We start from the raw sequence: 16,821 nt of genomic DNA, 5'->3' as shown, positions 1-16,821 counted from the left end.
TTATAGTTATTGTATTAACAATATTCTGTGAGACCATTATAGTTATTCATTAATATGATGTATTTGTGTATGTACTTTGGTTCTCTTAGTCTTTATGATCATCAGTTTAGGGACACTATTTTGCTAAAGCAGCTTTTTTTTTTTTTTTTTTTTTTTTTTTTTTTTTTTTTTAACAAGGAGAGAATTATGGCTTAACAGTGTTCTTACTTAGCAGGTTCAGTATTGGGTTATGTTGTATTTATGTGTATTCTCCAGGGGAAAACCAGGCTTGTTTTTCTAAAAAAACAGACTGATTTGTCAACTTTTCTGGTGGATCACCTTTACCGGAATCTCATTGCTAACAGGATTGGCCAAGGCATAGGAGACACAGTCTGATATAACCTGAGACCTGCCTCATTTTCTTTCAGGCATCCAGCGCTTCAGCCACATGAAATATCACTGTCCTCCAGACTTATCACTTATTTTTTTTTTTTAATACATTTTTTTATTGATTTTTTACAGAGAGGAAGGGAGAGAGATAGAGAGTTAGAAACATTGATGAGAGAGAAACATCGATCAGCTGCCTCCTGCACATCTCCTACTGGGGATGTGCCCGCAACCCAGGTACATACCCTTGACCGGAATCGAACCTGGGACCTTTCAGTCTGCAGGCCGACGCTCTATCCACTGAGCCAAACCGGTTTCGGCAAGACTTATCACTTATTATTTTCCTACATGTGTTGTTCCCTATATTTACGATGTCTTTTCTTCAATCTGGAAAATTCTTTGTCCACCTTTAAGGTCCAGCTCAAATGTTACCTCTTCCATGAAGTCTTTTTTGGTGTCCCAGGCACCAAAATTTACAGTCGGGATTTTGAAGACACTGTCAGGATTACACTGTCTCAGGCAGTTAGTCATGTCCTTTTCAAGGCTCCCAGAGAATTCCATTCAGATATCTTTTTTAAGCATTTGTTTTGTGATATTTGAATTATTTGTTTACATATATGCCCTCTCCAAAAGGTTGTGAACTTCCCAAAGCAGAGGCTCTATTTAATTCATCTTTGTTCCTCCTGGTATTTAGTATAGTGTAGTGATGGCGAACCTATGACATGCATGTCAGAGGTGACATGCAAACTCATTTTTTTGGTTGATTTTTCTTTGTTAAATGGCATCCTATCTAATAATAGACAAACATGGTAATTGACTGTACCTTCACTACGCCTCCCATTGGCTAATCAGCGAGATATGCAAATTAACCACCAACAAAGATTGCGGTTAATTTGCATATGTGGGCGCGAAGCGGCGGAGCGAAGGCTTGAAGGTGGCTCCGGCCAGAGCGAAGGCCTGGGTCCCGGGTGCTGGAGAAAAACCCGTGCCGGCAGCCAGGGGAAGGGAAGGCCTATTGCATGAATCTTTTTGTGCAACAGGCCTCTAGTTTAAATATATAAAATAAATATCAAAAATGTAAGTCTTTGTTTTACTATGGTTGCAAATATCAAAAAATTTCTATATGTGATACGGCACCAGAGTTAAGTTAGGGTTTTTCAAAATGCTGACATGCCGAGCTCAAAAGGTTCGCCATCACTGGTATAGTGTCTAGTTCATCTGTGTGTACTTAACAGATGGTTGAATGAGTGAATTCTGCATCTTTTTGTCCTAAAGTGTTACATGATAGTGATGTTAGGTATCCTATCAAATAAAAGAGAAACATGGTAATTAGCGTACGACCGCTACCCTTCCCATTGGCTAATCAGGGTGATATGCAAATTAACTGCCAGCCAAGATGGCGGCCGGCAGCCAGGCAGCTGGAAGTGAACATGAGGCTTGCTTTCTTCAGTGACGGAGGACTCCAACGTTCCCCGCCTGCTGCTGCCGGCCTCTGAGCTGCAACTCTAAGCAACTATGTTACAAATATAGAAGCTAAACAAAACCCCAGAAACCTGCTTTAGTCCGCCAGGCTTCAGCCAGCAGGATCGCAACATTGTTTCAAATACAGAAGGTAAACAAAGGCCAGAAACCTGCTTTCAGCAGCGAGGCCTAAGAGCTGGAGCCAGAGCTAAAGCTGGCCCAGAATAAAAAAGAAAAAAAGAAAAAAAGGAGCGGTTGGGAGCTTCAGTCACCCACCAGCCTGAAAACAGCCCTCAGCCCCTCACCCAGACTGGCCAGGCACCCCAGTGGGTTCCCCCACCCTGAAGGGGGTGTGACCAGCTGCAAACAGCCATCATCCCCTCATCCAGGCTGGCCAGGCACCCCAGTGGGGACCCCCACCCTGATCCAGGACACCCTTCAGGGCAAACCAGCCAGCCCCCACCCATGCACCATGCCTCCATCCTATATAGTAAACGGGTAATATGCCTCCCAGCACCAGGATCAGCGTGACAGGGGGCAGTGCCCAAACGTCCTGATCGCCCTGTGGCTCTGTGTGTGACAGGGAGTGGCGCCCCAACCCCCTGATCGGCCCTGCTCTGTGCCTGATGGGGGGAGCTCCCCAACCCCTGATCGCCCTGCGGCTCTGTGGGTGACAGGGTGCAGCACTCCAACCCGCTGATCGGCCCTGCTCTGTGTGTGACAGGGTGCGGCGCCCCAACCTCCCCCCCCCCACAGGCCCTGCTCTGTGTGTGACGAGGTAGAGCCATAACCTCCCCATCGGCCCTGCCCTGAGTGTGACAGTGGCGGCGCCACAACCCCCTGATCAGCCCTGCTCTGTGGGTGATAGAGGGCGGTGCCCCAACCCTCTGATCCTCCCTGCTCTGTGTGTGACAGGAGGCGGTGCCCCAACTCCCCTATCGGCCCTACTCTGTGAGTGACAGGAGGGAGCTCCTCAACCCCCTGATTGACCCTGCTCTGTGCGTGACAGGGTACGGAGCCCCAACCCCCCTGATTGGCCCTGCTCTGTGCATGACGGGGTGGCGCCGCAACCTCCCCATCGACCCTGCCTTGAGTGTGACAGGGGGCGGTGCCCCAACCCCCCAATCGGCCCTACCCTGAGCGTGACTGAGGGTGGCATCGCAACCTCCTGATCCGCCCTGCTCTGTGCATGACAGGGGGCGGCGCCCCAACTCCTCAATCGGCCCTGCTCTGAGCCCAACCAGGGGCTGCACCTAGGGATTGGGCCTGCCCTCTGCCACCTGGGAGCAGGCCTAAGCCAGCAGGGCGTTATCTCCCGAGGGGTCCCAAACTGCGAGAGGGCACAGGCTGGGCTGAGGGACACCCCTTCCCCCCCCCCCCCAGTGCACAAATTTTTGTGCACTGGGCCTCTAGTCTATAATAATAAAAGGGTAATATACTAATTAGACAACGTCCTTCCGGATGTCATTCTGGACAAAGCTGTGGCCAGAGGGAAGCTGCCTGGGTCCCGAGTGCCTGCTGGCGGGGCAGGAGCAAAGCCACCTGGGTCCTGGGTGCCTGCTGGCCAGGTCGGAGCAAAGCAAGATGCCCAGGTGCCAGAGGGAAGCCGGTGCTGGCAGCCAGGCGAAGGAAGGCCTACTCTTGCATGAATTTTCATGCATGGGGCCCCTAGTTTAATATAATAGGACAATTAACATCCAACAATTTTTTTCCAAGTTAGATGTGCCCTTAGTGTCACATGAGGAGGCAAAATTTTTTGTTTTATTTTACTTTTTTATGTTTCTAGAAATTGCTGTTTCTTTTTTTAGTCTCAAAACTTTAGGTAGAAGGTATTAATCCAAACACAGATAGCTGACCAAAACATTATTTTTAGTGTCTACCGATGTCTTAGCATTACTTAATCTCCTAAAAAGGTATACTTATGTTACTGTAAGTATAAAATTTTATAAACTCTATTAATATAACTCTTGACCCAGTACTTTAGAATGTATTGATAGTTATTTCTAAATCATTTCAACACACTACTTTTTTAAAACCCTATCACTTACATTAGTTTTTACTCAGTAAATATATCCATCTCCTTCCTTCCACCAAAGCAGTTTTAATGTTGGTAAGGCAAAGATTCACAGTCACCTTGGTTCCTACATCCACCATTTGTCATTGTCAGCCCTGGGTACCATGGTTTTGTGGTTTGGAGAATTAGATAATAATAACACTTAGTAATGATACAACAATAATAATAGCTCACATTTATTGAGTGTTTTTTGTGTATCAAGCAGTATTTTAAAGTGTGTGTGTGCGTGTGTGTGTGTGTGTGAAGTAGCCTGTACAACAATTCTATGGGGATAGTTGCTGTTATTGTCTCCATTTTATGGATAAGGAAACTGAGGCACAAAGGGTTAACCTCGCTCAGTGTTAGCTGGAATTTAAACCCAGTTGCTCTAACTCCAGACCTCACAGTTTTAACCCTTCTATGCCCTTTAAAATGGAGGGAGGAAATGCAACATGCTACTCAACCTTTTTTGTGTGTGTGAGAGAGATATTCTAAAGTTACATATTCAGTACTCAGATGCAGATATTTTTTTAACATAATTTCTCTTTTATAGTTGAACATTTTAGGTAGATATGCTTTTTTAACCATTCTTCACCCTGATTGTGACAAGGCTTGCTTGTTTTTTAAATGTCATTATAAAATACATATAAATACAGCTACTTATTTAGATGTAATAGTAGTGACATTAGCAAAATACTATTGCATTACCTTAACTCTCATGAAGATAGGGCCATCTACAAATGCTTTATGAAAATGGAAAATTCCTTTGTTTTATGATTGACAGGTGGGCCTTTTCAGTCTTATAACATATTGAGACATACACATTTTTATTAATTTGGCTTATTCCTCATGACACAACTGTTGGTAACATTCCAGGACCAAATGATGTTTTATAGCAAATAACTTCTTAATATTTTTAACTTTGCAAGAGTTTTCATTAATAAATTCACATCTGTGGTGTTAATAAGACTGCATGGCATATACAGTCAAACATTGGTTCTCTTCTCAGATGTCTCCTATCTGGAACAATTCATTTCTCAACCAAGTTGTAGATCAGTTTTCTCTATCTTAAAGGTGCGTAATCCAGAGTTAGCCTTGGCCTGTCTTCTTCCCAGGTTTCTGGTTGGACCATAGGTGGTTTCTTTCTCTAGAAAGAGAAAACAGAAGGAAGATTCAGTTGTAATGGAGTTGAAGAAAGAGATAAAATTGGACATTATTTTTAGTCATGTATGAGTAAGTGGAGGTATCCACTAGAAATTGTATTTGAACCCCAAAATATAAGTCTGAACTAAATCATAGATTAGAGAGTCATCAACATTAGGTGAGAGTTGAAACAAGGGATTGAATGAAATTGCACTTGGAGACATATAGAGTATGAAAAGAAGACCAGATGAAAAAGAAGAAAAAGAGAAGGTGCAGATATGTAACTCAGGGAATGCTAACATTTAAAGAGTAGTCAGGTAAAGAGCAGCATACCAAGGAGACTGATGTCAGAGAATCAGAAGACAAACCTGGCATGTCCTTGAAATGGCTAGAAAATAATTTCAATTGCAAAGGGCTTAGTGGGATGATTCAAATCTGTCCCTTTGATTTGTCAATGGCAAGTCCATCAGGGATGTCAGAGAAAGGAGTTCAGGTGGAATCCAAAACATTGAGAAGCCACTGAGAGGTAAGTTAAGACTGACCCGAGGAAGGACTACTTTTGAAATAGAAGTTTGGCTTTGAAAGAAACAAAAATATCAGGAAATGTTTCTTTAAGATGACAGACACTTGACATATTAATATATCTGAAGTCAGCAAGGGGTGATCATACAAAGAACTGGAGAGAAATTGATGGAGCAAGGGTCGCAGAAGGGGGTGAGAATGGTGTTCAGAGATAGGAGAAGCAAATGTCTCTTTAATGCCGAGGGCAGTAGGGGGCTACAGATGCAGATAAATTTTTATCTAAGCAGGAAATTGAGAGAGCTCACGCTTATTTTCAGTTTTCTATATAAAGTAAGAAGCAAAAGCATTTGCAGAAGAGGGTGCAGTGTACATATAATTGCCATTACCATCAAGAATCAAATTTTGTTTATTTTAACCTTCAATTATAGGAGTTAAATATCTAAACTAATAATCTAAATGGCCTCAAGAATATTTTTATATTTATTTTTTCTAGTTTTTTTATTTTTTATTTTCTTAATATATTTTTATTGATTTCAGAGAGGAAGGGAGAGGGAGAGAGAGAGAAAGAAACATCAATGATGAGAATCATTGATTGGCTGCCTCCTGCACTCCCCCTATTGGGGATGGAGCCCCCAACCCCAGGCTTGTGTCCCTGATCGGAATCGAACCCAGTCCGCAGGTCAACCCTCTATCTATTGAGCCAAACCCAAAGGGCATATTTTTCTGCTTTTATATTGTACTAGAGGCCCAGTGCACAACATTCGTGCACTCGCGGGGTCCCTCAGCCAGGCCTGTGCCCTCTCACAGTCCGTGATCCCTCAAGGGTTGTCCAACTGACGGCTTAGCCCTGCTCCCCGGGGCAGTCAGACATCCTTAGTACTGTCCGACTGCCACCACTGCTACGCTCGCCAGGCGTGAGCCTGGCTTCTGTCTGAGTGGTGCTCCTTCTATGGGAGCACACTGACCAACAGGGGGCAGCTCCTGCATTGAGCGTCTGCCCCCTGGTGGTCAGTGTGCATCATAGCAACTGGTTGTTCTGCCGTCCAGTCAATTTGCATATTAGCCTTTTATTATATAGGACTAGAGGCCCAGTGCACAAAATTCGTGCATGGCGGGGGGGGAGGTCCCCTCAGCCCAGCCTACAGCCTCTCCAATCCAGGACATCCCTCTCACAATCCAGGACCTCTGACTCCTAACTGCTCACCTGCCTGCCTGCCTGATTGCCCCTAACTGCCCCCCTGCCAGCCTGGTTGCCCCCAAATGCCCCATCTGCCAACCTGGTCGCCCCCAACTGCCCCCCCCCCACCAGCATGGTCACCCCTTACTGCCGCCCCTCCTGGCCTGGTCACCCCCAACAGTCCCCCTCTGCTGGCCTGGTTGCCCCTAATTACCCCCCCCCCACCAGCCTGGTCTCCCCTTACTGCACTACCTGTCAACTTGGACACCCCCAACTGCCCCCTTGCTGTCCTGGTCGCCCCTCACTGGCCCCCCTGCCGACCTAGTCGCCCCCAACTACCCCCCCCCACCCCCACTGGCCCGGTTGCCCCCAACTGCCCTCGCCGCCAGTCTGGTCACCTCTCACTGCCCCCCTCTGCCAGCCTGGTTGCCCCTAACTGCCCCCCCTGCTGACCCGGTCACCCTCAACTGCCCCCCAATGCCAGTCTGGTTGCCCCTCACTGCCCCCCTCTACTGGCCTGGTAGCCCCTCACTGCCCCCCCCTGCCGGCCTGGTCACCCCCAACTGCCCCCCCTGCTGGCCTGGCTGCCCCCAACTGCCTCCCCACCCCCGCCGTCTTGGTCACCCCTCCCAGCCCTCCTCTGCTGGCCTGGCCACCCCTCACTGCCCCCCCTGCTGGCCTGGTTGCCCCACACAGCCTTCTGCTCAGTCATTTGGTCATCCCTCACTAACCCCCCTGTGGGCCTGGTCGCCCCACGTAGCTGCTGCTCAGTCATTTGGTCATCCCTCATTAACCCCCCTGCAGGCCTGGTCACCCCACGCAACCTGCTGCTCAGTCCTTTTGTCGTCCCTCACTAAACCCCTTGCTGGCCTGGTCGCCCCACTCAGCCTGGTGTTCAGTCGTTCGGTCGTCGGTTTGGTTGTTTCGGATGTGATGGCCCCTGGCTCTCTCTATATATAGATAATAAAACATTTGGTAGGTGAATGAGTTAGAGTAGATACTAAGCTTCTAAAACAAAGAAACCTGGATCTACTAGAAACTTAGGAGCCTGGACTCCAACTAGGACTTATTCTACTCCATCTGCTTCCTCTCAGTAATAATAGGTGGTATTTGTAGACGTCTCATTGCAGCATCCACAGCTCCTGAGTTTGTTCTCTGGTATCTCAATATTATAGCATTTCAAATAGATAATGGCTACTGTTAAAATGCCTATGACAGTGAGTACTCACAAAGGTGGAATTGAGTAATTTTAGATACATAAGCTGTGAGTCTCTTCCTTTTAATTACTTCAGTCAGGTGCACTTGCAGAGAAAGGCATGCAGGTCATAAGTATCTGAAGTCACTTCTGCTTTGTACAATGAAGAGACTTAAGTGTAGTCCTACTTTATGTTCTTTTCAAATGATTATTTCATAGATGATTATAATCAAATGATTATAAAGAAATGATAGTGTCTTTAGCCTTGTTTTCATTTAGTAAGAGGTTAGAAAGTATAAATATACAAACATAATATAAACCAGTACTTATTTTTAAGGACAGTTTTTTATCTGGGGGTTTTCTGTTCATATAGTAAAATAACTCATGCAAACACTGGCATAGACAAAGGTGTGAGAAAAATCCATGTTTAACTTTCTTCAGTTATGTGGAAACACTCTCAGGTATGTATTCATAACCTGTCTATCCCTTTAGTTCAGTATCTCAGTGAATGGGAACCCTCATTGCCTTGGGTTTATGGCTCATATGTGCTGCTGTGTCTTCATTCCAGACGTTTGATGAATGTGTAGCGGAGGGCGGCTCAGACTGTGCTCCAGAGAAGCTTTGGCTTCAAATCCCGTTCTTCTGCGGCCATAGCTCGGAATGCTGGTAGGGAGATCAAGTTGGCTTACGTTTTAATCTTCCTCATTTCTCTATAATCGGTATTTCACAAATGTGCATGTGTTAGTCAAGGGTTAGGTATAAGGAATTAATGAAAGACCAGACTAAAAATAACATGTGATTAAGTAGTACTTTGTCTTGTGATTACCTTTAAGTGCATTCAAAAGATTCTTCATGTATAAATATCCTTGCACTCTTCCCTCAGATGCTGGTTTTCTTTTTAAATGTTTTGTTTGTTTTTAGTGTTACATGTTTTGCTGTATTCCAGCAGAGCTTTTAATTAGAGGTCAGGGATCATTTCATAAACCTCATTTTTCCCTAAGCTTATTTTTTTGGCCATTCATGTTAGATCAAGTAGGACTTTTGTCCCTCTGGGTAAATTATTCACCTGGTTTCACTGCTAAACTGATTTTGACTTGAAGAGACAGTTATGGTTGTGGTTTAGTCTGCTAGTAAACATGAGGTGGAAAATAAAGATGTTTTATCTTTTATAAAGAGTTTATTTCTTTGGAATGTGCTGAGTTTTCAGTTTTTTAAACATAATGGTATGTCTTCATTTGATCTAATCAATAATTTTAATAGAAAAATTTGAAAAAACAGGAACACAAGTTGAAAAAACTGAAACACCATAATGAGATTCAAGGAACGCCTTCTGTTCTTTTCTTCATTGTTTGAAATATATTATTTGGTTACTGTGAAATTAAAAGTCCTACACAATAGGTTATATGAAAGTATAATAATAGCTCAAGAAGAATTGGAAGCATAGGAAGAATGTCTTAGTTTTTAATCATTTTTGTAGAACAGGGGATTGGTAAATTGCAATCTGAAACCAAATTTGAATCATCACCTGGTTTTATAAAGTTTTATTGGAACACAGCCACATTCATTTGTTTACTTACTGTCTGTGGCTGTTTTCATGCTGCAAGAGCAGAATTAAGTAACTGTAAACCAAGACCATATGGCCTGAAAAACCCAAGATATTTCTTCTCTGGCCTTTTATAGAAAGTTTGTCAACCTACACCTTCAAACAATAAAGAGTATTGCTCTTTTGGGGATTATTGAGGAGATTTCAATTGAGCTTCTTAAGTATGTTTTACAAATTCATAGGACCTCCCAGTTCTATGAATCTGTAAAACATACTTAATAAGCTCAGTTAACTCATTTATTCTCCCCTACACCTCACCACAACTTTTTAATGGCTGAGAAGACAAAGTTGGAAAGGTAAAGTCACCAGCTGAAAAGTATAGTTTACTTAGAGCCAATTAGCTGACAATCCTATATGCAAATTGACCATCACTCCAACACACAAATGGCCAGCAGGGGAGGGCAGTTGTGGGCAATCGGGCCAGCAGGGGTGGGCAGTTAGGGTGACTGGGCCAGCAGGGGAGGGCATTTGGGGGGACCAGGCCTGCAGGTGAGGACAGTTTGGGGGGACCCAGGCCTGCAGGGGAGGGCAGTTGGGGGAAACCAGGCCAGCAGGGGAGGGCAGTTAGGGGCGACCAGCCCAGCAAGGGAGGGAAGTTAGGGGTGACCGGGCCAGCAGGGGAGGGCAGTTGGGGGTGAACAGGCCTGCAGGCAAGGGCAGTGGGAGGTACCAGGCCTGCAGGGGAGGGCAGTTGGGGGAAACCAGGCTGGTAAGGGAGGGCAGTTAGGGGTGACTGGGTTAGCAGAGGAGGGCAGTTGGGGGTGACCAGGCCTGCAGGGGAGGGCAGTTGGGGGAAACCAGGCTGGCAAGAGAGGAAAGTTAGGGGTGACCGGGCCAGCACGGGAGGGCAGTTGGGGGCAACCAGGCTGGTAAGGGAGGGCAGTTAGGGGTGACTGGGTCAGCAGGGGAGGGCAGTTGGGGGCGATCAGGCCTGCAGGGGAGGACAGTTAGGGGTGACCAGTCCAGCAGGGGAGGGCAGTTAGGGGAGAAATCGGGCTGGCAGGGGAGCAGTTAGGGGTTGATTAGGCTGGCAGGAGAGTGGTTAGGGGGTGATCAGGCTGGCAGGCAGAAGTGGTTAGGGGCAATCAGGCAGGCAGGCGAGCAGTTGGGATCCAGCAGTCCTGGATTGTGAGAGGGATCCCAGATTGGAGAGGGTGCAGGCTGGGCTGAGGGACATACACTCCCCACACCCCCGTGCACAAACTTCGTGCACCGGGCCTCTAGTTTAAAAATAAAAAAAAGGGTTCCTGGCAGGACCATTTCTTATCTTACTTCTGTTCCTCAGAAATGATGGAAAAACCTACGCTCACAAATTAAATTAAGATAAACACTAAACTCAAAGTGCTTAGACCTTACTAGGTAGCTTTTAAAACGAACAGTTACTTTAATTTAAAAATATGAAGTGCACAATAAATCAGATAAGAGAAATATGTGTTATGTATACATTTTTTTTAACTGCCCTCAAACTAAATTTTGTTAATATTAAACTAACTGTAAAGTCTGAGTTTGCACTGCATAGTTGAGCAGAAACTGGGGATAGAGGCAAAGAAAATTAAAAACATGTGTCTCTTAAAGGACATTAATAAAAGTGCTAAAGCTTTGGATGGACATGTGTTTATCTATTTTTTCCATAATATACAGTGGCAAAGACATCAAATATACTTAGCAGATTGAGCAACCAGGTTCTTAATTTCTTTTCTTGGTTTTAGGAATGTGGGAAGCAGGTGGGCTATGGATCAAGCCAAGTATAACCTAATTAATGAATACTTTCTGGTGGGAGTTACTGAAGAGCTTGAAGATTTTATCATGTTACTGGAGGCAGCTTTGCCCAGGTTCTTCAGGGGTGCTACAGACCTCTACCGTACAGGTATATAAATGATGGGTTTCTTTCTAAAGCTGTCCTCAACTCTCTTCGTTTGAAAAATGAGAAATCTGTGTGATTTGAAGTTTCTTAAGGAACTTGTCTGTTATTCAAAGTAAATTGTCTGTTTCTCCTCAACATTTTCAATACAAAACAATTCCTGGCACACAGATGGTGTTCAGTAAATATTTTCTGAATGAATGAACATCTATTAGGTGATAATTAGAAGGCATTGTAGGAATAGTGGAAAGATGCAAACTACAGAACCAATCTCAGAAATGTGTAATATTTTATAATTCCAGCACCAAACATTATGACTGTTCCACCCTCAGACCTACTAATGCCATTAGAGTATAGGCAGGACAGTAGAGCTCGGTCACTTTAATGATGACCATCATCTGCTGTGATTGTTACAGTCCTCTTAAGAGATGCTTCAGCAGCCTTGGCAGTAGTTCACGCCTGAAAGTGACTGTCTAGTCTCCCGTGGATGGTTTTGTTTCTTTGTTCAATGTTATTTTGCCATTCTCTGATAAGATATTGTCAGAGGAGGTCTTTTTCTAAGATATACATATGCCCTAGTTTCTAACATATAATTATACTAGAGACCTGGTGCATGAAATTTGTGAAATGGGGGGGTGGTTCCCCTCAGCCCAGCCTGCACCCTCTCCAATCCGGGACCCCTCAGGAAATATCCGACTGTCAGTCGGCTATTTCAGTAGGCTCCAGGATCGGGCCTAGACCAGCAGTCGGACATCCCTCTCACAATCTGGGACTGCTGGCTCCTAACTGCCCCCCCTGACAGCCTGATCACCCCTAACCACCTCTGCCTGCTGGCCTGGTCGCCCCTTACTGCCCCCCCCCACGCTGGCCTGGTTACCCCCAACTGCCCCCCTGCCAACCTGGTCACCCCCAACTGCCCCCCCCCTTTCAGTCTTGTTGCCCCACACAGCCTGCTGTTCAGTTGTTACTATGATGGAGTCCTGGACAATTTGCATATTCCTCTATTATTAGTATAGATGGAGTAAAGGTATGAGAAATTAGTATTAAGGTTGAAATAGATATTTTACTCTCTTTTCGAAATTGAACTAGTGAGAGCACTTGAGAGTACGGCATATATTGTGACAGCCTTCAGTGATGGACAGTCCTTGCTTTTACTATCTGATAGCTCATTAAGTCTTTCACTGGTTAAAGATTTACATTAAGCAATAAATCACATTTTCAGTAGGATTAGGGCACTGGTTTTTGCCCTGGTGATAATAATACAAAACAGTTGTTGCCTGTCCTTCCCTGTTAACTTAAACCATCTCTTCAAATGAAGAGGCATTGATCTTTTGTGTGTTCTCAGAATTATTTACCTTTTCTTTTTCTCCTTTATAAGTAGGAAAGAAATCTCATCTTAGGAAAACCACAGAGAAGAAACTCCCCACTAAACAAACCATTGCAAAACTACAGCAGTCTGACATTTGGAAAATGGAGAATGAGTTCTATGAATTTGCACTAGAGCAGTTCCAATTCATCAGAGCCCACGCTGTCCGAGAAAAAGATGGAGACCTCTACATCCTTGCACAGAACTTTTTCTATGAAAAGATTTACCCTAAATCAAACTGAGTACAAGGTGTGACTATTTGATTTTTCAACTAAAACTTTGACCCTGTCTTCACCTTAGTTCTCAGATCCACAGTTCATATTGAGCCGAGTTAGGAAACAAAAAAGATCAAGGAAAGTAGATGCTAGCTGGTATGTCAGTGGCTGAAGAAGTTTAAGTTTCAGCCTTTTTTTTTTTTCTAGTTAAATTTTGGTGGGAGTTATAACCTCCTGCCTGGGAAAATCCTATGTATCACCTAAAGTAAACACATAGCAGTTCTAATCAAAAGGCTAAATACAATTTTAGAAAAAATTCTGATACTCTGTTTTTTGATAAAGCGCTTTTTTCAACTAACCATGAATGAAGACCAATCCATTTGCTCCTCCGCCTTCACCCGGAGGGTTGGTTACGCAACTGCACTGAGTTGTGTTGCTACTGGTGGGCAGTGTGCGCTTCATTTCTGTGAGTCAAGTTTCATGAAATTTATTGGAATCCTTGATCATGTTTGCTAGGAAGTGTCTCTGCTGTAGTTGGAATTGCCCATATTTATGTAGGCCATGTTCATTTCCTTTAAAGAAATAATTGTCATTAGTATTAAAAACCAATTCATACTATTACTAATACTGTAAAAAGATCAAAGCAGTGTTTCTCATTCCTATCTCTCCAGTATCTAAGATTGGGGAGACACTACAGAGAACACTGAAATTTTAGTTGAGGCTTCCACACATTAATATAAAAGAAAAGTAAGTTTAGTATTTGTTTCTCCAGGTTATCTGTAAAGCTGTCAACAGGTACTGGTGACTCCATATTATAACTCCATTTAGTGAGCTGTGGTATGGGTAGGGTTTTCCTACTTCTGTACTTTTACTTGTAAACTATTTTTACGATGGTGCTTTATAATGTGTTTTAAAGCATTGCATTTACAAAAAGGAAAATGCTGTAAATATTGCATATTTTATGTATTTGGACCAAAAGGTTAAAAGTAATTAGACAAAAGTGGTTTTGCACCAATTTTATTATGTCAAGTAAAACCATCAGACCTACTGTTTCGTATTTCTCAGTTAACTTTAAGATATCACTGAAATTAACCCTAATAACCTTTCAATTTTGATACACAGTACATTGTTCAGAATTGGGGGCAGTAGTTATAAGTGGAAAGAGTCCTGGACAAGGAGTCAGAAAACTTGATTTCTGGTCCTGGCTCTGCCACTTTTCAGCTGTGTGATCTTGGGTGAGTCACTTAACCTCTCTCTGCCTCAATGTCCTCATCTTGAAATGAGAGTAGTAATACCTGCTGTACCTACCTCGCAGGGCTGTTGTGAGGATTAAATGAGATGGCATATGAAAGCACTTTGAAACTGTAATGTGCTATATAAATGTAAGGTATTATGGAAACATCTTGAACATATAGTTTCATACTGTTCATTTTTTAAAAAAGAAAGGGAAAGTCCACTTATAAGCTGGTTGAAAAAAAATTTAATCTTGATATAAATTTGTGTTTGATAAATATCTTCTCAGTGTTTTATCTTCCCTGTTTCAACTATTAAAATATGAAGCACCTGTGAATTCTTAACAATTCATGAGCATCTGCTTGAGTTCAGGAGGTTCCCTGTTTGGAAAAGTCTTCATTAGCTGACTCAGGGCAGGGAAAATTTGTTCTTCAAATTTGGAAGAGTTTCCTGTTTTTATTTTACATTACCATTCAGAAGTGGTAGCTGTTTTATACCTCTAGTTTTTAAGGTATATTTTGCAGTTTCATTTTCCTTGGCATTTTTTACCTTCTTCACCTTCTTAGAGTGACAGAGATAAAGAAATTTAGAAACATTTTTCTAAAAGAATAATCTTTAGTATCTGTAGTTTAAATAAATATCCCCAAACAAGGCCTCAACAAACCATGTTAGCATTGTAGGCAGGTTGCTTTCAAGGCTATTAATTACATGGGAGGCCAAGAGCGAGCACTACTTATCAAAAAACATTTATTAACAAATTTAAAGAAGAGGAAGTCAACAGAGTCATTTTCATACCCTTTCCCCCCAGTAATAGGAACATATTAAGAGAACATTGACAGGCATACTTTTCTTATTTGGCTTTCTGTATTTTTTGTGTGTATTAATGTTTACAGATATTTGCTGAAAATTATTTCCTTGCCCCAAAGGAAAGCACCATTTCCAGATGGAGCGTTTGACATTTACCTGCCAAGGAGCCCCAGTGCGTTGGTCATTCTTGGAGTAAGTGCTGAGAGCTCCCTGAGGTGCACTAACTCTTCATTTAACCAGACGCGCACGTAGTGCACTAGGTCAGGGAGTCAGTGAGCGTTCTCTATAAAGGTCGGGAGAGTAAATTTTTGAGGTGTTGCAGGCCATATGGTCTCTGTCACAACTACTCAACTCTGCCAGTTAGCACAAAAGCACCCATAGACAACACATAAACGGATGAGATGGCTATTTTCCAATAGAACATTATTACGAAAACAGGTGACATGCCCAGGGGTTGTAGTTTACCAACCCCCAAAATAGATAATTATTTATGGAGAAGTCATTTTTGAATCTGTACTCTAGTGGCCTAAAAGAGTTTATATACTTTCAAAAGCTCCTAACTTATATCCAAAGAATAGCTTTCTGATTCAGGCAGTCTCTCCCACAGATGCATAAACTTTTATGACTTAGATTGCTTCCAGGTGGACATGTTTTCTTCCCCAGTTTAACAGTTCAGCATAGAGGCTTATTCTATCATCATTTAGGGTGGGTTAGGATTATCTTTCCTGGAGCCCGAGAAAGGGTCAGATTTAATTCCATCTGGTCCAATATAGCCCCAGGAGTCTGATACGCGCAGAGTCCTTATAATACCTAACTTTGTAGCAAATATATAGAACCACTGAGACAATAATGTATTTTTTTAAAATGGCAAATGTGGTTTTCTTTTTTTAGCCTTTGTGCTTTTTCAGTATTTTGATCATAGGGAAATTTTTTTTTAACAATACAAAAGCAAATCAACCAGTTTGAATTTTAAGATAATGTTATGTGTGTGTGTATATATACCTATCTATATATGTTTATTTCCCCAAAGAGGAAAAAGTACCTTTTTGTTCAACTTGTATCAACTCCTGTTTTCTAATTGCTGTGAAATGGCAACTGTTGATAAATTATTGTGACTGTTTTAATGTAATGGAGAGGATATATTTTTATTTTACCCAGCTTTAATGTGTAAAGTATCACTTAAATATATCCGATAGCAACACTTAAGATATTGCATGGGGATTACTTTACTTTTCTATCATCCATACTCATTTGTGCAACTTTGAACATACTGGGTACTTCTGAATTCCTAATGATTGGGTTTAAATTTTTGAAAATTGGAGAATTTGAACTTACTGACTTTTAAAGTTTAAATTTTATTTTCTATTTTTTAAAACTCAGTTAATGTCTACAATTTGAAATCTACTGTTGTTCTTTCTCTATATATGTCCTATTGAAAATTCCTAAAATTGTTAGTGCCATCAGTGATTTACAAACAGTATTTTGATATTGCAGATGATTTGCTCATTGTATTTGCATAGTTAGAAAGAAAATAGTTTGTAGACAATGACTCTCTTTTTCTAATAAAATGAAATAAAAATTCTAAAAGCACTAGAGAATTTAACTAAAGGCTGGTTCCCAAATGCATAGCTGGTATTTTAATTTATATTTAGATTCTACATAGAGAACATCTGTGTAAACCATGGTATTTGGGTTTTCCCAGGGATCATTGTCAAACACACCTATGGTCCTTGAATCCTTAATTCTGAGAAGCACCCAGTACTGTAACCTTTTAGGAAGTTTGTCTTTAAGAGAGGTGCAGGTGGTGCTTCTAATTTAT

General features: G+C 42.6%; 1 protein-coding gene across 2 annotated transcripts in view; it reads left to right on the top strand.

The window, feature by feature from the left end:
* The window catches only part of HS2ST1 (heparan sulfate 2-O-sulfotransferase 1), a 158,468-nt gene extending 141,858 nt beyond the window's left edge, over nt 1–16,610 (top strand). The window contains exons 5-7 of one of the 2 annotated variants that reach the window (XM_059688965.1): nt 8,486–8,583; nt 11,230–11,387; nt 12,760–16,610. In XM_059688965.1, the coding sequence (XP_059544948.1) occupies nt 8,486–8,583; nt 11,230–11,387; nt 12,760–12,989 (486 nt within the window). In that variant the 3' untranslated portion in view covers nt 12,990–16,610. The remainder of the gene's footprint in view (nt 1–8,485; nt 8,584–11,229; nt 11,388–12,759) is intronic. The other variant, XM_059688966.1, reaches the window with a different exon arrangement.
* The last annotated feature ends 211 nt before the right edge of the window (nt 16,611–16,821 follow it).

Source organism: Myotis daubentonii, chromosome 3, assembly GCF_963259705.1.
Source record: "Myotis daubentonii chromosome 3, mMyoDau2.1, whole genome shotgun sequence".
Taxonomy (NCBI): Eukaryota; Metazoa; Chordata; class Mammalia; order Chiroptera; family Vespertilionidae; genus Myotis; species Myotis daubentonii.
Note: the sequence above shows the minus strand (reverse complement) of the source record. Positions and strands in the feature narration are given on the sequence as shown.